General features: G+C 38.5%; 1 protein-coding gene and 1 long non-coding RNA gene across 3 annotated transcripts in view; one reads left to right on the top strand and one right to left on the bottom strand.

Moving 5' to 3' along the window:
* Positions 1-21,836, bottom strand: part of LOC136359053 (uncharacterized) — a 945,479-nt gene that overhangs the window by 314,218 nt on the left and 609,425 nt on the right. The window lies entirely within an intron of this gene.
* Positions 1-21,836, top strand: part of ROS1 (ROS proto-oncogene 1, receptor tyrosine kinase) — a 70,263-nt gene that overhangs the window by 11,294 nt on the left and 37,133 nt on the right. The window contains exons 10-25 of the mRNA XM_066315290.1: positions 2,181-2,303; positions 3,258-3,442; positions 4,520-4,617; positions 5,204-5,715; positions 7,059-7,271; positions 8,116-8,226; positions 8,731-8,912; positions 9,869-10,060; positions 14,740-14,840; positions 16,438-16,652; positions 17,006-17,163; positions 17,733-17,895; positions 18,658-18,920; positions 19,730-19,793; positions 20,496-20,698; positions 21,153-21,364. Coding sequence (XP_066171387.1) covers positions 2,181-2,303; positions 3,258-3,442; positions 4,520-4,617; positions 5,204-5,715; positions 7,059-7,271; positions 8,116-8,226; positions 8,731-8,912; positions 9,869-10,060; positions 14,740-14,840; positions 16,438-16,652; positions 17,006-17,163; positions 17,733-17,895; positions 18,658-18,920; positions 19,730-19,793; positions 20,496-20,698; positions 21,153-21,364 — 2,995 coding nt within the window. The remainder of the gene's footprint in view (positions 1-2,180; positions 2,304-3,257; positions 3,443-4,519; positions 4,618-5,203; positions 5,716-7,058; positions 7,272-8,115; positions 8,227-8,730; positions 8,913-9,868; positions 10,061-14,739; positions 14,841-16,437; positions 16,653-17,005; positions 17,164-17,732; positions 17,896-18,657; positions 18,921-19,729; positions 19,794-20,495; positions 20,699-21,152; positions 21,365-21,836) is intronic.

Below are 21,836 nucleotides of genomic sequence, written 5' to 3'. Positions count from 1 at the left end.
GTCAACTAATTAATATTGAAGGTAATGATTCAGTATAGCTATTACTCAAAGAATTGCAGAATTATTAATTAATTGACAGAGAAAGATACATGTCGAGATAGAGCACAAATAAGAGTGAAATCGATGTTATCAAAATGTTCTCTCGGGAAAGAAAAAAATTACTTCCCTTCTCATGAAGAGATTCAGTTGTCTAACACCTGGAAATGCTTCAGCTTTATGAAAACACTCCAAGACTGTCTCTGAATTGCCAGTTTACTGCTATTGGTTAGAGAAGCTGAACTTGTTTCTCTAGTGCTTTTCAAAATATTACTTTCCTCTCTCTCTCTGTGTGTGTGTGTGTGTATTAACTCAGACACACTGATATTTCCTTTCTTGATGACTCCACAGAGGTTTGCTCTAGGGTTGGCTGACCCTGAATCATAAATACTTGTGTCATTTTTCAAAAGTCCAGACTGTGTTCACCATGTCAATCCAATTGACAAGCAATTAATTTAGGGTAGAAAACAAACAAACCCTATCACCACCCAAACCCCCTACCTTATGGGGGTTACTTACTAGTCACCACATAAAATTTGAGTTGTTTCCCCCTGAATTGCACAGGCCTGTGCTTTCTCTCTGTGCTAACATGAACAGGAACAGCCCTTCCTCATATATCATGTCCAGAAATGGTGTTACTGCATCAGGCGCTGTAGGTCTGAGCCCTGAGAAGAGTCAGGGAAAGAATCTGATTGCTGCAGTAGATTGCAAAAAATGTTACTTGAAAAGAGATAAAGAGGTAATATTGGCCTCTTGTACTCTGCTCTGAAGGCATCATCATTGAAATTACTCCAAGTGTGTGCATCAGGAGAAATACATGCAGCTCAATCTATGCAGATTATCTGGGAATAAATTAAGACAGCATTTGATCACAGTTTTGTGATATCCATATGAGGAGATGATATCTGATTGCAGACAGCTGCTTAAACTGGAGAGGAGAAAAAAAAAGGGAAGGATTGTTTGCCAATGGAAATTAGCCATAATCATACTCAAAATAATGCCCCATCTTTAAAAATGAAGGTAATAATCAATTTAGCAGGGTGTGTGCTAGGTTTCCAAGAATCTGACATTCAGAAGTAAGGCAGGCTATCTTTCCCAGGGCTATGTATAGCCCAGACAGAAGGTACAGGTTTACATCAGAGGTTTGATGTAAATTACTCGGGCCTTTATAAGCATGAAGTCAGTTTATGCGACCAAAACTATCTTTGCTGACTTTAAATTCTGTGACTTTATTAGAAAAAAAATTAGTAAGTTTATTACCTTTGAAACAGATTATATTATCCCATTATCATCTTTATCTGTGATAGGTACTTGTTGTTTGAATAAATCACTAATCATTACAACAAACATGAAATGAACATACTTGCTTTGCTTTTCTCTGTCACTAGAGCACATGAAAAGAAGGACGCTCACCCGTCAGGTTGAGAATGAGAAAAATAAGAAGTTTATTTTTGGGTTTAGGCTTTAAATAGGGTTTTGGACTTTCACCAGCGATTGGGGGGATGAGGTTGACCCTACTGGTCAAACTGACCCTACCTCTCTGACCCTACTGGTCAAACCAGAAGTCCATTAATTTGTCTTACACCCTGGAAAGGAAAGTATTTACAAAACATCACTTTTTGTTTATCTTAGAATTTGTGAGAAACTCCAGTACAAAAATGTAAACTATCAGAAGGCTGAAAAGTCAGAGAGACATTTCTCCAGCTCTGTGGGATAGTATTCTAGTTTGACTGGGGTTTTCAAAGAAGACGTGAAGGGTTAAATATCCTATTTCTGCTGGATCTTGAAATCACATGGGTGTCTTTGTGCCTTCATTTCCTCAAGTCAGTAAAGCTTCATTTGCCCCAGCTTACTTTCCCTCACTAGAGAACTGACTACTGTTGCAGGAATGATGGTGTGAAATTCACATGGTGTGTTCCCACCCTGTGTGAGGAGCCAGAATCAACTGTAATGGTGAATAACTCCACATATTTTCAAACCTCAAAGAGTTTAAATTTTGGTCTGTCACTGCTAATGTAACAATATATTCATGGGTACATACATACATATGTTTGGGTACGCATGTGTATGCATGTTTGTTAATGATGTATCTGTGTTAGCAATATGCTGCGGTCATCTAAATTCTGAATTTCTCTGTTTGCTAGTTAAGGAAAAAGCAGCATGGCTTTTCCTATCCAGAAAAGAGTCTTTAAGGAAGAGATACACAGAACATTTCCTCGAAGCTGCTCAGTGCCTGCCAAATGGTATTATACATCACAACATCACAGGTAAAATCAGATTGGGCTCTCTCCTTTTCTGTCAAGTGTGACTAAGACCTCTTTTCACCAAGGACAGGATGCACCTCACATAGCTTGAGACAGTACCTAGTCTTACTTTATAGTCTATCAAGAGAAATAGGACATGATTTGACATATTTGAAGTGACAGGCATTAGGAAGAGATAAATCCTTCTCCCCAGTGCAACTGTTTCTTCACTGTGTCTAGGCAGCTGGTTCATTTTTTTACTTTCTAAGTATCTAAATTGAGGTAAGACAAATCTGTGTTTCCCTGCAATTAATGTTTACTTTTTCTCAGCATGAATAATGGGGAAATGGAGTGGTTTAAACTTCTGAATAAAATAATGCCAAGTGTTAAAAGATTGTGTTACTGTGTTAGTATACTAATGAAACATTTAGTAGCCAAAGTCACCAGATAACCATGTTATCTCAAATTACTCATCACTCCAGTGTTTCTTATCTACCACAGTCCTTGGTCACAGTGTGGAAATCTGAGTTTATCTACCAAATTTCATAGCACCACAAAAGCTCCAGAGAAAGAATATTGCCCCTGACTAAGTAGCCTTTGATAGTGCAGAGGTAGCACAGATTATCTCAAGCTTGAATTCTAGAGAGAATGGTGCTTTGTGAGAAGATGCCAGTTGCATCTGTCTGACCTGTAGAGGGGCAATCAGTGTCAGTTTGCATATTACATGTCCTCTCTTTGTCTGATTACCTTTCTGAAGGGCAATTCTCTATAATAATGTCACTTATATAGCAAATGGGAATGTTTCCTTATTATCTGAAAGAAGAATGGAAATGAGGAGAAAAAAGAGTTAACTTTTCGATGATGATGATGATGGGTTGCAGACTGAAAAATACATATTTTTAAGGCAAGTAGAAAAATTAACTGAAAAATGGAAACCTTTCTTATATTATCTGTGTGCACATATCTTTCTATTTTTAGGAATTTCTTTGAATATTTATCAGCAAGTTGTGTATTTTTCCGAAGGGAATTCTATCTGGGTGAAAGGAGTGGCAAATATGTCTGATGTATCTGACCTAACACTCTTTTATGCTGGCTGGGGGAATATTGTGTCCATCTCAGTAGACTGGCTTTACCAGAGGATATACTTTGTCATGAATGAAAAGGTAATGCCCTAGTGCTTGATTAATTTCTTGCTTAATTCAAACCATTACATGAATAATTTTACATGAGAAAATATGATTTATGTATAGATATGTATGCATAAAATATAATTTCAAAATATTTTTAATATAACATTAATATTCACATATTTCACAATTTTAAAAAGAAGAAAGGCTTGACTGTCAGGTCATATTTAAAGTAAACGCCCTACATAGAACTCTGACTCCTTGCCTTGTTTTTCTCTTTAGGACATAACTGTTTTGGTTTTAATTGTTTTTTGAGACTGACTTTGCACCCTCCTCATACCCAGTACAGACACACTGTTTCTCTTGGTTACCCATCTACTCTGTTCATTTCCTACTCTGCCTCAGGAGAGTGGTCAGATAACTAGATAGTGATTTTACAGCCTGTCATAATTGACAGAATATGTTAAGTGTTTCAATGGCAACAGCTCAGATTACAGCTGCTTCAGTTTGAAATAAAAATGGAGATGGCAACCCTGCACTGGATTTCCTGCTTATAAAACATCAGTTACACTAATGGACAGGCTTTGCATGTACCCATGTAATCCTCTAATGTACAAAGGACTAGAAACTTGCCCATAATGGTTAGTGGGGGATTTTTTTTAATCCTCTTGCCATGTCTGATTTTTCAGTTACTGCACAGGGATCAGGGAGCAGGAAAAGCAGTAGTGATGAAAAGATACAAATGAGCTGTAAGTGAACAGACCAATGGCAGAGATTTCTGAATCCCAAGGTATTGCTTCCAGGATCAGGAAAGCACTTTCCTTCCCTGCTAGATAATTTTCCAAATACAGTTTGCCTGCACCCTCCAAATTGAATATAGGCAGCTGGATATACAATTTCCCCTCCAGCTTAGAGGTATGACTGACAGCTTCAGGGTAAGCTGTCATGGCTTTGTGTACAAGGCTGACTGAATGCTCACAGGCCCAGAAGGACCCAGGACTGGGAGAGAGGTGTTTCACTCTCTCAGTTCCCTGAAGGAATCTCAGGTCTGGTTGTCTGCTCATTAGCCAACACCCTATGAATGCATCACCTGTTTTTCTTCTCATTCCCCAGATACATGTCTGCCATTTAGAGAACTGCACAGTAGTTGAAGACATCACCCCTCTTTACATGACGTCCCCTAGGAAGATTATAGTTGATCCCTATAATGGGTAAGTGAACTCCTTTGAGCACTTGGTGCAAAGGTGCTATAAAGCTCCTCTCTAATTTTCTCCACTTCATTAGTCATCTAGGTTCCTGTTTCAAACACTTAAGTTAACAAAGCAAAAGTGCAATTGGCAGCAAATAACAAACTACAACACAATTGGAACAAGAGAGGTGCCATGCAGTATTGTCTCCTGCATTTTCTCCTTTAGGGCATTAGCAGAAGGGATAAAAGTTTTCCAATACAGAAATTTGAGTTTTGGAAATTTCATGCTTTTATGAATATGAAGCTCTATAAATTTTAAATGTTCATGCTTAATATTTAGGGTATTATAGAAGAATATTCTGCAATAATCTCCTATGCAAATTCCCAGAAGGTAAAAACTGATGTGAATACCTCCCCAGCATACATATACTAATAGTGCCATAAGCAGTAATAATAGTGCCATAAGTTAGTCTATTGTTACTAATAGTGCCATAAGTTAGTCCATTGTGCATAAAGACAGGCACATGTTTTAGCTGCTAAAATATTTGTGGCTCATCTACAGACTTCTTGCACTGTAGTTATTTGGGTTTATTTTGCTTTATGGCCAGTTATATTTTCTGTCTCCTGGAGGATGGCATATACAGAGCAAACCTTCCACTCTTTCCTGGCACTGCCTCTGCAGCTTCACCTGTGGTGAGATCCCGTGCTCTGAGAGCCTTCACGATCAGCTTCCAATCTAAGAGACTCGTTTTCTTCAACAAAACAGAACAGGCCTTTGTGTCAGGTTTTCTTGATGGTTCAGAGTATCACACACTGCGATCACACGTGCCATTTAATGACATAGAGAGCTTCGTTTATGAGGATAACACATTTACAGTCACAGATGGCTCAGCAGTTTTCCACGAGGAGGTCTCTCCAGTGGGAAATTCTGGCTTCAATGAGTACATTGTGGACTGCAACTTGATGTACCCAGAATTCTCTGGCATTGGCAACTTGGTTTTCTATGGGCCGTCAACTCAGCCTTTTCCTTTACCAAGTGCTCCTCGTCTTGTCACGGCTCTGTTTGGATTGGACCGAGCTGTCATCAGCTGGAGACCACCTGAACACACCATTGGAACCAGTAAGTTCAGCCGATTCTCCCCAAAGGGATAATCTACTTATTTTCTTTCTAGAGAAGTAACTTTCTTGCTTCCCTTTTCTTGATTTGGGCTTCAGTGACTTCAATAGCAGATCCTGATCAAAGTTATGGAATTACCTCTGTTTGAAAAACTTAGCCCATAATTTGCCAGTAAAATGGCTAAATTGTCTGTCTAAATTAACAGAAGTTTGTGTTGGCAACTCATATGCCCCCTGCAAGGATTTTAAGCAAAGCTTGATCTTAAGTTCTGATCTTAAGATCTTATGTTCTGAAGCAGTAGTAATGTGGGGTCCTGATATCAGAAAATGCATGGCAGAGATGTAATGACTTTTGATCAGTGACTGTGCTATGGTTTCTACCCTTTGTGCATGTGTCTTTGAATAGCAGAAAATTACCTGGCCAAGGGAAATTTTTTGTTCTAATTTTATTCTTAATGGGGGATTAAAGCATGGAGCCAGAGAGGAAGAGTGTAAATTTTTCACAGAATTGCAGAATCACTAGGTTGGAAAAGACCTTCAAGATCATAGAGTCCAAACCATGCTCTAACATCTCAATTAAACCATGACACCAAATGCCACATCCAGTCTTTTTTTAAACACATCCAGAAATGGTCACTCCATTGTAGGAATGCACTCCTACACCCAAGTATTTATTTATGGAAAAAAGTTTCAGTTTACCATAGAACATATAAGGAAGTTAAACTAGAATTTTCCATAGCCTTCTCATTGTAATTGGGCCAGAGCCAGTACAGGAGCACTGACTGGGCTCTGAAAATACACCTCAAAGCCTATAACTGCTTCTCCTGGCAGCAAGCCAAGTTATTCCTCCCTAATGGTTGTATACTTAAGAACATGCACAAAAGGGCTCAATCGTTTTTTTGGACTGCCATATCCAGTTGTATGAGTGTTCTCTGCACTGCATTCAACTCATGTTTCTTTGTTTTATGGTGTTTATTATTTTTGTCATTATTAAAACCTTTTGTTTTGCAAAGCATGTCCAGAGAAGTTGTCCCACTATTATTAAGCCACTCAGGGAAGTTGCAGGGCCAACCCTCAGACTCGATAAATCTTCACATAGCTTATTCTATTCTAGCCATGTACAAGATTTTATCACTCCACCACATCCCCGGGTAGACCATTCCACTACTTTATCACTCTCTCTGCAAAATGCTTTTTCCTTATTTTTTTTTTAAATGTATCCCTTTCCTACTTCCACTAATACTGGCGTTTTTGAAAGGAGTCTCCAATAGACATCTTTCTCAAAGGATGTGTTTCACCAGTTACATCCATTTACTCTGTAATAACATGATTATTTGTTTCACACAGGTTTATCTGCTTGGCAGAACTGGACCTACGATGTGAAAGTGTCACCTCAGCACCCATTTGAGGAGGAACGGGTTGTCTCAAATATTAGTAACACAAGGCTTGCAGTGAAGGGGCTGGCCAGCTTCACAGCATATGAGGTGTCAGTCAGAGCTGTGTCTCCTGCTGGTGCAGGGCCATGGTCAGAGTCGTTTAGAGGTACAACTTTAGAAGAAGGTGAGAATTGCTTTGTCACACAGGAAAAATGAAGAACAAAGCGTGTATAAATCTTTCCACTTAGTGAGGTACATACTCTGGGCAAAGGCTGCAAAATATATAGGCATGAAAAGGTTTTTCTTAGCAATATGAAAGAACACAGGATAAGTAAATTAGCTTTTAGTTAAAATAGTAAGATTCTCAAACTAGAATAATGATATTAAATATTATATATGCATAAATATTGGTACTTATCTACATTTTCCTAATGCAAATGCTCTATCAAAAACATTATTTGATGTGGTAAAAGAGGTATTATCCCTTTCCATTACTGTGTGTGATGAAGTGGTGTGTGCAGTTCTCTGAGGGTTAATGATGATTCATGAAAAAGTGCAGCTCACCAAATGCTAAAGATCCTTGGTTTAAGCTTAGATAATCAGGGGAAATGGATATGTGCAAAATGTCTGACATTTCCATGCCTTTGGAATGTTTTTTGAAACCTAGTTCACCCAAGTTAACCTATGTCTGAGGGGAAAATACTTCCAGTTTAAGATGCTGGACTGGCTTAGGGGTGACTTTTACCTGACTTTGGTAAGGACAGGTCCACATCCACAGTGTTTTTTCCTCATCTAATAGGATTCCAAATGTCCTTATTGTTCTGGATCTGAACCTGCCCTGAATCCCAGAGTTTCTCAAATTATGATACTTCTCTGCATTTCTTCTTTGTCCTTTATTTTTAAGGACAGGGGCAGTTTTAATGGTGCTTTTGTAACTTTATGGAAACAGGAAAAGCTGCTGTTGAAATGCAAATATTATACATAAATTGCTTGTTGGTGTGCATAACCGCAAGTCTCTTCCTTTGTAGCTGAAGGAGAACCATATTTGTTGGCTGTGGGGCCTGAAGGTCTCTGGAAGCAGCGGTTGGATAGCTACACTCCAGGAGAACTCCTCTATCCTCATATAAGAAATGTTTCAGGTACATACAAAACAAGTTGCAGGCTGCTGTTACAGGCTTTTTGGCATTTATTAGCTCTCCACGAATTTCACCAACAGCACTGAAAGATGAGTTCTCTAGACTTGGGTGTCATGCAGTGTGGTATAGCAGCTTCACTGAGCCAACTCTTTGGGTTCATCCCCTTTCTTCTATTTTATGAGTCAAATGAATCCTTAGTGAAACCCTTCTGACTTCATCACAGTTACAGCAGAGCTAAAATCAACCCTCTGAACTAAAGAGTTCAGACTCCAGAATCCCAATATATGTCATACATTTATAGTAGTCAGGACTATATATGTACTATACATGTACATTATTTCCTATAAAGAGGTATCTACCTTCACATTAGCTGAGCCTGACTATGTATTTGTATTAATTTTTAAAAAGCTGAAGTTCCTGACTGCTTTTTATTCTTTAAAACAATGTTTTTGATTTTTTTATTTGCATGTTTGTGTAATGCTTAACATCTTCCTTTTTTTCTTCAAGACCTCGATTGGTATAATAACACTCTTTATTGGATTAATTCCATGGGGGAAGTTCAGACCTGGACATTGAACAAAAGAAAGGGTACCACTGAGAACACTTACGTATCTGATGTCAGAAATGCAAGGATGTTGGCCTTTGATTGGTTGGGTCAATGCTTGTATTGGGCTGGCAAAGCAAATACGGTAGGTATAGCTGCATTTCTTCAAGAAAAGAACCCCTTAAGTCAACAAAAAAGACTGTAAGGCAGTATTTGGGAAAATAATCCCTACCTCTTGCAACCTTAGATACATTTGGCCTTTGCTATTATAGTGTAGAACAAGGAGGCCTTTCTTTCCTTAAGTGATTTTCCACAGTTATACAAATGTTTGCAGTAAAATATTCACTAACATTCACTAATGCCGGATACTGAATTCACCAGGTGCAAAATAGGCAAATCAAGCTATCAACAGTTTTGTTGGATTCAACACCGTAAAAATAAATGAAGACAGTGAAAATGGAGGCCGTCCTGTTGATCTCAGCCAAGAAGTAGATGGACTTTATTTTAATCAAATTCGGCACTATTTGTTTACGCAGAGATTTTCAAGATTGACCTGTGCTCTGTGATATTTTGTAGATCACTGCAGTTAAAAAATAATTACAATTGCACTTTGTACACTCTCATATCAGGAACACTGACATGTGAATTATTTAAAAGGTATCTGACTTCAAAATTGTAGTGCTAATTTATGCAGTGCTGTCAAATTATGCCTTTCATTTCTTGTAAGTGCAAAGTCAGAAGCTGTTTTAAAAACTGGAGCTAGGAGGGCAGATTTCACACTGCCTTGCACCCTCATTTACACTTGTGAATAGTGAATAGAAGTGGGTGAGAAATTCTGTCAGACAGAAGGCTGCCAAAACTGGAAAAGCGAAGGGAAAAGCTATTTCAGCTTTTTTCTTTTGTTACTTTCTGGCAAAAATGGGCTAATAATTTTACATTATTCTTCATCATTTTACTTTGAATGCAAAAGGTTTAGGCTTTGAAATCTGAAGGCTTGCATAGTCTTTTGATAAGCAGATGGGGAAAAGTCACTAATGTACACTCAGCTGATCATAGCTGATGATTAAGATGTGATGCTAAAGTCAATCCTTTTGTCCCTAGATCTACAGAAAATCACTGTGGGGAGGCCATATAGATGTTGTAGCTCATGCTGTATTCCCAGTAAAGGATCTAGTTGTGGATTCAGTAAATGGCTACTTGTACTGGGCCACAATGTATTCAGTGGAGAGCGCAAGATTGAATGGAGAGGAGTCTCTCGTGTTACAAGAGCATCTACAGTTTTCTGGTAAACAGGTGACTGACTTTTTACTTTTCTTTCTTTTTGTGAGAGATGGGGCGGAGGGGTGGTGTGTGTTTCAGTATTTAGATCTCTTGAATACAGTTCATAGCTGTCAAAATTGTGGTTGTAATGCTGCTCCTTCCCACATGTGAAAGGTTCTTTTTTTCCAAACAATTTAAGTCTAATGATCACTTCTGGCTTTCACGTCAAAATATGGAACCAGAGTTTCATAGCATTCTGCCTCTTTTGTGGTGTTCCCCAGCTTGCAAGACCAGACAGGGACAGTTGTGCCAGGGACACTAGGGTTGCATTTTAGAAAGCAGAGGTGCTGTTACAGAAACAGGCTTTACCTGTGGTAATGAGAGAGGGAGAATGGCACCTTTCCCTGCTGCAGCCTGGCACAGGCTGTTGCTGCTGCTGCTGCCACAGTGCTGGTGAGGATGCCACATCTGCCACTGGCAGTCTCCCTCTTGCCTGATCCTGTCCCTCATGTGCTGGCAGGAACACCAAGTTCAACATGCTGAGGGTTGTCAGGGCTCTCCTTGCCCAACCCACCCCTTCCCTTCCCCATCCTCTCTTTATCCCTTGCCCAAGTCAGACACAGGCTGGGTCCCAGCTTGGCCCCTCTTGCTTTGCCCCAGGCTCACAAGGAGCTCCAGAAGGCTGTGAAGAGTCTGGTCTTGAGCAGAACAGCTCCTCAGAAAAAAGGGGGCTTCATGCAAGAGTGAGTAAAGACATTGGGTAGCACAGGGGGGAAAAAGGGAAGGGCCATTGTTGCTTTAGCTGTGTTAGGGCAGAGAATAGGTCCCACATAGAAGCAGAAAAGAGAGGGACAATAGAGATGCTATTTCCACCAAAGATCCTCCAGTATGTGGAAGCTCATTAGCTCCCTTTTCCTACCTGGAGACATTTTGTTATGCTCTGAGGCCTGCACAGACAACCTCCATATCTCTGCTGACCTCTCCCCTGCCTTTCTTCTACATTCACCCCTCTCTCATGCCCTACCAAGTCTCTTAAAAACTTGGTTCACTGCTGACTCCCCATAGATCATTGTGGTCTTCTCCAAACCCATCCTGCCTCTGCCACCATGTGAGATTTGACCTTATTCTTGGTAGGTGGAATTTGATGCTGCCTACACAATGGAAGAACTCTGAGACTGAGTACTCTCCTCACGAAAAGATCTGTCATGGTCATTATCATATGCCTGCCTTTCTTCCTGCCTCCCTCACTCTGAACTTTTTCCAGGCTGTGTGCTGAGCAGGTCAGGCTGAGGGACCATGCCATCCACTGCACTGCTTTTAGTCCGTGGGATCTCTCTCTAGGAAGGGCTGAATGCTCCACAGCTCCAGGCACAGCCTGTGCAGGGTTGGACTGTCTGTCCTGAGTGGTTGAGTGAGGCAGAGTTTGACTGTGACAGAACAGGTCAGCACAGGCAAATTATTGCCTACTTTAACAGCTTACTTTAAAATGCAGCCTTTGCTAAAGAAGCCTTTGCTTTTATTCCATCTGTCATACAAATTGTACTCCCATTTTACCTGAAGCCAGGTTGTCCATTAAAGATCCTTTCCAGTTTTAGAGATCAATCTCTCTTGATTAGCTTTTTCTCATTCCCCAGAACATTCCATTTTCCTGAAAAAAAAAATAATTTGGTGTTTCTTTCATTATAAAAAAAAGCCAGGCCTAGTTTAGTCCCTGAAAGGGAATTAATAATACAAAAGGCCAGCTAATCTCACAAGTCTTTTACTTTCATGAGGGCTCGGGAAGAAGGAAGGCAGATTCTGGTGTGCCACCTATTTTACTTGTAATCCTACATACAGAAGAACTGTAAAACTTTTGTACATGAGAGAAAAGTCTGTGCAGAAAAGGACCAATCTATTTTCTGGTACTAGCCTCCCTACCTCTCTGTGGAAGCTGGCTGGTGTGCACTGTCTCCATGGAAAGGTTTATGTTGTCCAAGCTCAGTGGCACACTTGGACTTAGCACATATCTTCTGGATGATTTGTGGCAAAGGACTGACAAGTTCCAGTTTATTCTACGTGGCAAACCTCAACTTCCTTGTCCTTCTCTTTTGATTCACAACTTGCTTCTCTGGATTGCCTCGTGCTTAACCTCAAATTTCTTGTTCTTGCTTTCAAGAACTTTGGCAGCAGTTATACTGCTTGTCTGGTCCTGTCATTTTTTTTTCTGCACCTTTTCTCTATGTCAGTGATACCAGCCTTCAACCATTCACTTATTCACACCTCCTACAGGCAAACATCTCCTCTCCTGCTTCTCTGCTGCCCTAATCTATGCACTGACTTCCTGAACTCAGCCTCCTGCTGTGATGCACACAGGCAAAAAGCCAAGCACAAATGTCTAGATTGAGAAGTGACCAGTTATATCTGACAGGTGTTTCTTTATTAAAATAAAACTCATACTAAAACTCTCAGGAAAAAAGGAGAGCACAACATTCTTTAATGGTGGAATTGTTGAGCTGGTTGTTATTGTCTCAGTATCAAGAGGCAAATAGCTGTTTGCATAGTACTAATATGTATCTTCCTTGCACAATGAAGTCCTTTATCTGAAAAGAGCATGTCTTACCTCAGTATTAAAACACAGATATAATAGTTAATTGCTGTTATCCAACAGTTAAAGTATGTTCTCCACCCGAGTGCTTCTTACTGGTATTCACCATCTGTTTTTCTAATAAAGAATTGCTGTTCAGCTGGATCTTCAGCACTTTGTAGCTGTACCTCCTTTTAGCTTGGATTCTGAATGCTAGGAATAGGAGTAGAAGATCCTACTGTGAAAATGGCAGGTTTCTTAAATGAATACAAAGGCAGAGCTTTGAAAGTCTAATTTCTTTGGCAGGAACTAAATACTTTTATGGCAATTATTTTATTTTCTGATTAGTTGTTCAGCTCAACTGGTGCGTATTGGTAGAGCTTGACTGATTTTAGCAGAGCTACTCTGATTTATTCCAACTTAGGATGTGGCATAGAATTTCCAAAGCACTTAGTAAGTTGTTTACGCTGTACAATATGACTAGAGCAAAAGTAATTTGTAGGGGAGCAGCAAAGTGCATTATATGGAAGGGGGAGCCAGGATTCTTTAGGTGTGGCTTCCATGATTCAAATCAAAGGGTATTTCAAATAGCTGAGTTTATCCTGCATCTCACAATGTTCAGTTACATTGCACCATCACAAATACATGTCATGCCCAGAGACTAATTCCTCTCATGAACAGGGAAATGTTTGCCTATTTTTGAAGAATGACAGAAGGGAGGTGTTAAACTACTGCCTAACTCCTGGAAGTGAATAGTAGAAATATTTATTTGCCTTTTAATAATGATGATACAGGAATCAGGGTAAAGAAGATGGACGCATCCACAGGAAAATGTAATAGCTGCAGAAAAAAAAAATGGGGTAAGCAAAAAGGACCCAAGTGTTCAAAAAAGCAACATAAAGTCTTTTGGTGTTGAGCATGAGAGGGAGAATAGGTAAATGGGATAAAATATAGCACAGCTAACTAAATATACACTTGGGCACATACACGCTGTGAGATATTTTTAACAGGACAACCTACAGGAGCAATCATTCAAACCTTGATTTTCTGACATACAATGTCAACAGAAATATGTCAAGAATGTGATTACATAAGGAGCAACAGACAACTAAGTGATACAGCATTTGCTTTCCTGTCATCATCTTCTCCAGTTTATTAATGAAGAGTTAGGGAAAAAAAAGGCTGTTCCACTTACATACATAATGGAAATTTAAGCTTATAAAAGAGTAGTTACGACTAGTGTTTGCATGAGAAGTTTGAAAGCTGCTGGAAAACATGTTCAGAGAGGCCCCAAACAACTTGTAAGCTGTGCTAATGATATAAAATAGACTAAACTTGATAACATTTAGCAGACTAACTTATGGAAGCAAGTTATTTTTTATTCACGGAACAGATTATTAAATGTCTGATTTTTATTACTGTTGCATATGGTATTGAATCTGTTGTTTACTGCAGAAACAACAAGACTCTATTTTGAATATTAGATTCTATTAAAAAGAGACAACAAATCTTTCACCTCCCTTAAAGGAAGATGAAACACTGAAGTAATGAACACGAAGATTGCTCAGGATTTCCTTCCCCCCTTTATTTAACAAAAAATATTTGCAAAAAATTAAATATTCAAATTTCCTGCTTAATCAAATAAATGAATTAAAATTTTGCATCTATTTTTCCATAAGTTCTCATGTATAAAATCAAAGCTGGAAAACAAAGACAAAAGACCTGAAATACATTTTTTCAAAAGGTGTGTCTGACTTTCAGACTGGATATCATCCATCTGTTTCAGAATGTCAAGAATATTAAAATATCAGAGGTATTCTGGAGATTTTGATAGGTAATTCCACTAATCACTTCATATGCTATTGCCATCATATCTGAGGTACTCAGATACTCCAGGGATGAACACTGTGACAGCTGATAAAAAACTGTTATCTAGAAAATCATCAAGTGCTATAAATAGGTGTCCACCTAGGACCTGATTATTTTCTAGTGCTATCTCTTTTTGTGTTAGAATAAACCTTCATGGTACTAAGGCTATTTTTGCCAATAGAGAGCTATTTATGATGTAGTCTGGACAACTGTTATGCCTAAGGGCTCTTACCTCAGAAGTGCAGATGTGTTAAATTGCTATTTGCCCTGTTTTTCTTAGGTGGTTGGTGTAACTTTGGACCTCACCCACGGTTTTCTTTACTGGCTTGTGCAAGATAGTCTATGTCTAAGCCTATACAGAGCTTCTCTCTGTAAAGAAGGGTAAGTAAATGTATGTCAGAGGTAAGAAAGTCTGTACTTTCTAGGTTTTGTCATACTCTTCAAGAAAAAAATGCCGTCCGGTGCTGGGCACACTATTTACTAATTTAACAATAAACAAAAGGAAGAGCTAATGATCATGGCTAGCTGATGGCAAACTACATGTTGTGATGGTTGGTAACACAGTTTTACAGTGAGAGAGAAACATAGTATGGAACCTCAGCTGAACTGAGGTCATGCTTATAAAATTTTAGATTTACCTTTAGGAAATAATTGCTTCTTATTGTCTATTTTATCTTGGCATTTACAGCACTTGTCAGTTTCCAAGTGCCTGGAGCTCTGTAACTTGCTCATCTCTCATGAATCTCAGGACTTGAACTGACACCACTTTCTCACCTGAGCAAACACTACCCACCAGGCTTTCCTCTTGATCATCCCAAATGTGAAATGGCTGCATTGCTCCAGAAAGGGAAAGTTTAACAAGACAAAACATAATGAACAACGTTTATGGGTTAGCTTGATCATATACGAAAGCCTTGACAAAAATGGTGGTTTGTTCTCTAAGTGCAAAGTGTATAATGCAGAGTAGTTTGTGAAACTATGTTTTTGCTCCCTTCCACACAGTAATCACAAGGAGAATGTGATCATTTTAATTTTTTTTCAAGCATCAGATTAAACTGCCCAAACTTAATGAGCAGTGTCTGTATTTACATGTGCCCATAATGCTGCTGGCTGGCTTTGCGTGGAATCAGATGAATTTTCTGACTGATTTTAGACTTGCTATGATTAATAGTAAACACTGAAATAATCAAAATATGATTAGTTTTAGCTGGAACATGCAGCTCCATTATGAAACAATTTGCAGCCATAAATCCTTCTCCCTGGCATGCCAGAATACAGAGATTAGAAGCGATCCATCCTAATGGACCTGATGGTGCGTCAAAGCTTTTCCATATTTGTTTTGGATGGCATGTGTCTAAGCTCAAAGACATTTCTGAGATGGCAAAATGATGCCTTTTGCAACATATTTAATCTATTACCAAGATAAATTGGGGCCTAAAAAGGCCTGAATAAGTTTTAAGGCCTTATAAGTTTTGACATACAATATACAAGGAAGATTAAATCACCTATGGTCCCATTGAAGAAAAATGTTAATGGATCTTAATAAATGGAGGGAATAGCTGGGTCCAATAAATCTGGGTTCCTGATGTAGTGAAGAAAAATAGATGTCATGCTCTGAAGTAGACGTCACTGGAATTGCTGAGAGAAGGTGGGCTGATTTTTCTCAGTTAATACTCATTTTTCTGCATCTATGCAGCAGAATCTTAAACCATTTTATAACTGTTTTGCAATGAAATAAAGAGAATGAAGCCTTTTTCTTCTTTCTGTTTTCAGATGTTTCACATTCTGAAAAGTGTTCTGCTTAAAGAGCTTAAAGAAAAATTTTGATTTGATTTCTTGCCTCTTACATTTTAGAATTTGAATCATAAGTATTAAGAACCTGAATTATAAGAAACATAACAATGTGTCAAACATTGCATAATTCTGTTCCTTCTACGTGTATGCTATAAGTTTACTTATTTCATACCTGTTTCCACAGTTGTGGTGATGCTGTCATCACGGAATTTGCAGGATGGAGTACTTCCGAAATATCTCAGGGTGCACTGGAATATTACAGTGGTCGTCTGTTTTGGATTAATAGGCTTCAGTTCATTACAGTCCAGGAAGTCAGTCAGAGCCTTAGCGTTCCCTTCTCACAACCAGCAGAGTTTACAGCCTTTACCCTTGTTCAGGCATCACTTAAACCTTTGCCAGGTACATTATTTTCTTTATCTAAACTCCTCAATAAAGCCATTCACAGTCAGCCTGAAGTTCTTCATTCTTGAAATTCTTCAGTCATTTGACAAAATATAAGGACAAGAGCAACTTATTAATAAATATATCAGGATACACCTGAAAAAAATATATCAGGATAATGTGCAATTATAAAAGCTGATAGTGCATGTATAGATAAAAAGAATACATGATGTTGTTATTTATTGTTTCTATTTAACGTTGGCTTACTTTAATGATTTAATGATTTACTTTAATGTTTCAAGTCATGTTTGAATAGTCTACCTGTTCCTCACATTCTTTAGATTATTATTATTTTTTCTATTTATGGACAGGAAATTTTTCTTCTACGCCAAAAGTTATTCCGGATTCAGTGCCAGAGTCTTCTTTCAGAATTAAAGGAAATTCTTCAAGTTTCCATATCATTTGGAGTCCCTCCACAGAGGTGGAATGGGGAACTGTCTTTTACTGCGTGGGATCAAAAGCTCTACAAGTGAGGATATTGATGCAATCCCTCCCCATTGCTGCATGTATTGCTGCACCTACTGCTGATACATCTGTTTTTAAAAAGAAATAGAGCTTGTTCCTTCTCCAGCATTTACAAATTGGTCAAAAAACAAACTAAATGGCAGAGTGCAAGTTGTCCAGTTTCACCACCACTGCAGGAAGAAGTGGGTCTGGGCTAGTGACTGGGATGTGAAGAGCCAGGCAAGGCAATCACAGTGATCAAAAAGTCATGACAAAGCCTCTCACAGTAACTCAGAGACAGAAGAGTCCTCTGATATGACAGTGGGACAGCCTTTGATTGAATGTGAAATCTAGCCTTCATCCCTCCTTTAGTGCACTTGGCAAGCTTTACTTTAAATTCAAAGGGCAGATTGGCCATCACTGCACATCACTACAGTGCCACAGGAGCTGGTAAAGCAATGGCTGCTCACAGGAAGAGAAGCTATGTTTGGATTTAGTTGACCAGTTTGGTGAGGGAATTTGGGAAAAAACTGAAGGGCTTTTGAGTAGAAAAGAAGTCTTGCTTTATTTTGTTCTGTTTAATTTCCTTCGCAGTCTCTGGAGAGTGAAGGATGCCTTCACCCCCATAACCTGACAGAGCCATCCTACCGAGTGGATTGGCTGGAACCATTTGCACTCTTTGATTTCACTGTGACTCCGTACACATATTGGGGCAAAGCACCAATGACATCTGTATCCCTTCGAGCCCCTGAAGGAGGTACTAAAATTTTACATCCTGCTCCTCATGTGTAATGGGGACTAGGAGCAGCTCAATGTCAGCAAGTGAAGCCCTGATGAAGGATGAGCAGCTTTCAGAGCTAGTCAGCTGCAGGCAGAGTTGCAAGGACATGTTTCTGAGTATCTTTGGCAATCATCTATTGCAGACACAGATGCAGACAATTGAAGTAATTGAATTCAGAACAGAAAATGCACTACAATATATCCAGCATGTGCCTGTGACTACAAGCAAGAAAGAGAAGCTGTTCATTGCAATGAACACCAAAGGCTGCATGCAATATCTTAACCACTTAGTAGATTTTTAATAAATGTTTTGCACATTTTACTCTTGCTTCAGTGTTTATTTTTGCTCTTATGCATGCATAAAATTAAGTTAGTTAAAATATAGTGTTGAATAACTAAAGCACTGAGAAAGCTCATGAGATGCAGTAGATTTTGAAGTGAATACGGGAGGGTATAGAACATGCTCTGTGTTATGAAAATTTTTACAGCCCCACAGTTACATACAGGACTTAGCTAAATAGATATGTCCCAATCTCAGTGCAGGAGTGCATTCTTTTCATGTTTATATTGCTCTATCTTTTGGCTAGGCAAGTTAAAATCAGATAGCCTCACATCAAGGAAAAACAAAGGGATTACCATTAAGTTTCACATAACCTTCTGTAGAGTTAGTTATGACTTAGAGTTTGTGTTTTAACAGGAGTATTTTATTCTGTGTATTTTATCTTTATTTTTTTTACAGTTCCTTCAGCCCCTAAGAATCCTAGAATATATGTGTTACAAAATAACCTACATGAAAGTGATGGGAAAGTCCTTGTGGAGTTCAGGTGGGACAGACCTGAAAGGGACAATGGAATATTAATGCAGTTTAGGGTTTACTATCAGCTATTGAATCAGAGCAGCACTACTGGCACTTGGATGGAGTGGATTGAAAGCAATGTTAAACCCACACAGATGCAGTTTTCTCTCAAGGATGTGCTTCCCCGCCACACAGTAAGGTTTCAGGTATGAAAAATTACTCAGCTTGTCTCGTGCTAGATGGTAGTTTTTATCTGTGCAGTCTCATGTGTTTGCCTGGGAGGTGTTTTTTTCTGCCTGGGAGATGGAGCTTGGGCCAAGAGCTTGTGGTTTCTGCTTGTAGAACTGCTGATTTGCTGACTCACCCATGGATACCTGGCTTAACCTCTCTGTGTATCATGATGTTCAATAAATGGTGAAACTCAAAATAAATTTTTCTAGAGTTTTCCCCAAGCCCTAAAAACTGCCAGTTGAGCACAGGTTCAGCTCATCTGGTGGAGAGTGACAGGCTTTTTGAACAGAGCCACAGTGTGAGAAATGCAAGGACTCGTGTGGCTTCCATTGAAGCAGACTTCCAGTTCAAAACTTGTCAAGAAGTCATATTTTCACTGCGATAAAAGTTTTGTAACAGACAGAACATGTGCTTGAAAGACAAGTTAAAAGCGTGAGAGCACATAACAGACCAGATACTAATAGAGGGGAACACCATGTTGGTTGCAAGATCAACAAATAATTGGAATTGTTCCAGGCTGGGAAAGGTAACAAAAAGATTGTCTGGAGTCCACTGAGCTCCAGCTGTTAGATGCAGCATTGATTGTCAATCTCTGTGCCATTGCTAAAAATTCTCTTCATAGCCATGGTCCCAATCTGAATGTAGCCTTTGAACTGATCAGCACAGCCTTATGTCAAACACACTTATGTCAAAGACAGGGTTTTGTCTCTATTGACTCTACAGGCTCTCAAATGCAGTAATTTATGCTGTTACTTAACATAAGCATCAATCTCCTGTCCCACAGGTGCAGGCCTTCACCTCTGTAGGTCCAGGACCTTTGTCTGATATGGCAGAGAGGAATTCGTCAGGTATGGGTGATTTAGTTGCCATCTCATGGTTTTTGTGCAGTTGCTGGTAAAAAGGACAATACAAGAATTTGGCAATCTTATAAATAGCCTCCAACATTTTATGTGACATACAGCAGACACAACAGAGGAAATGGTTACATCCTCTGACACGAAAGATTAACACATTCCTTATCATTAGATAGATTTTGGGAATAGATTAGATAGATTAGATAATAATTAGATAAGATTAGATAGATATCATTAGATAGATTTTGGGAATTTCAAGCCTATGATAAATTAGCTTTTTGTGCTGCTCCAAGCTAGCGTGAAACAGTAGGTTTTCACCTGTAATCTGTAAACTGCTATAGATCATAGTATATTTCTAGTTAGGCTGTCAAAGTTAAATAAGAGAGTTAGAGATTCACTAGAGATCATAGGCTATTTCTAATTTGGCTGTTAAAGATAATTAAATGAGCAAATCTCTTTTACTATGCTTAAATTTGTTAGGTAAGCATTCACAATGCCACTGAAAATATCTTAGTAGTTTGATTGTGATGACGAGAGGGCATCTCATTCCTTTATTTATTTACTGTGGCATACAACCAAATACAATCAGTTCAGACCCACCATTTATTTATATCTCATACATGCTTTCCTAATGAACAATAGGATTATCTAGGATGGGATTTTTTTATAAATTCTGCTGTGACCTTTTCTTTCCAGATTTTTTCCCTGTCCCAACTCTAATAACTATTTCTGCCAACAAGTTGTTTCTTACTGACATGGACAGTGGTCACACCATATGGGAAATTTCAGCAAAGACTAATGTAAAGGACATCTGTTACACTGCTAATGATGACAAAGCATACCATATCACTGAAGATTCTCTTTTTATTCTGAATATAACAAATGCTTCAATGGTTCAGGTATTCCTTTATTCATTCCTTTACTTGAGAGAATCTAGGAAAGTACATGGCCATTATTCTCATTATTTTATGGCAAACCATACTTTTGAAAAAGTAAAAATGACCAGAATAGGTAATCGTTAAGGTTATCCTATTAATTATAAGTGGTTTTACTGACATGTGCTTCACTGATGTTTTATCAGATGTTTAATTTAAAATTCATACTAGTAAATGCAAGAAATTTGTATTTTGTATCATATTTAATTTAATTCACTTAATTCTAATGTCAAGAATATAGAAGCAACAATTGATATTTGTGAAACAGCAGTTTTGATTTTTCTAAAAATAATGTCAATCCATGACATATTGACTTCTACTTCTCGAGTAGACACTTTTCTTTCAGAAACAATTTGAATTTCATAACGCCCCAACATCAGGTTGGAAAACTCCATCCTTTTTTATTTTTTTTCTTAAGTTTTTGCAAGATGCATATCTTCACAATGTCACAGCCATCACAGTTGACTGGATTGCAAGACATATCTTTGTTGCCCTGAAAACACCACAGAATGAAACTCAAATATTTGTTATTGATCTTGAGCTCAAGAAAAAATCTCTGAAAGCCTTGAACATGCAGCTGGGTAAAAGTAATTCAAGTGTATCCTCTCTGTTGTCATATCCTTTCTTGAGGTAAGGTACACACTACTAGTAACTTTTTAAAAGCAAATTTTAGGCATGATTTTCCTTAAAACTTGAACTGTTAAGGACCAAGAAGGACTTTTTATAGTAGATGAGTTTTGACATTGGGCAAATCTCAGAAATTTTTGGATGTAGCACCACTTTAGTACTGCTAATTGAGCTTGGACATATCTAATCTCAAAAAAATGTCTGTGTTTGAGTAAAGATTTCAAATTATGCTTAAATACTGTTAGGTTCTTCTATAAAGGTAATGCAAATGAAAGTCAGCACCAGACGACAATTATTTTGCAGTAACCATTCTATCCAGAATAGCCAGTTATTGTGGCCTTTTATACAAAAATAATAATTTGGCACTTGGAATCACTCTGCAATTATGCTGCTGTAATTACCTGGTTTCAAATGCTTGGGAGATTTGTGACTCAGTTGCTCAGTTGCTCAGACTAGGACTGCATTTAGATTGGTC

The sequence above is a fragment of the Sylvia atricapilla genome, chromosome 3 (genome assembly GCF_009819655.1).
Source record: "Sylvia atricapilla isolate bSylAtr1 chromosome 3, bSylAtr1.pri, whole genome shotgun sequence".
NCBI lineage: Eukaryota > Metazoa > Chordata > Aves > Passeriformes > Sylviidae > Sylvia > Sylvia atricapilla.
This window is presented reverse-complemented; position numbering and strand designations above follow the sequence as displayed.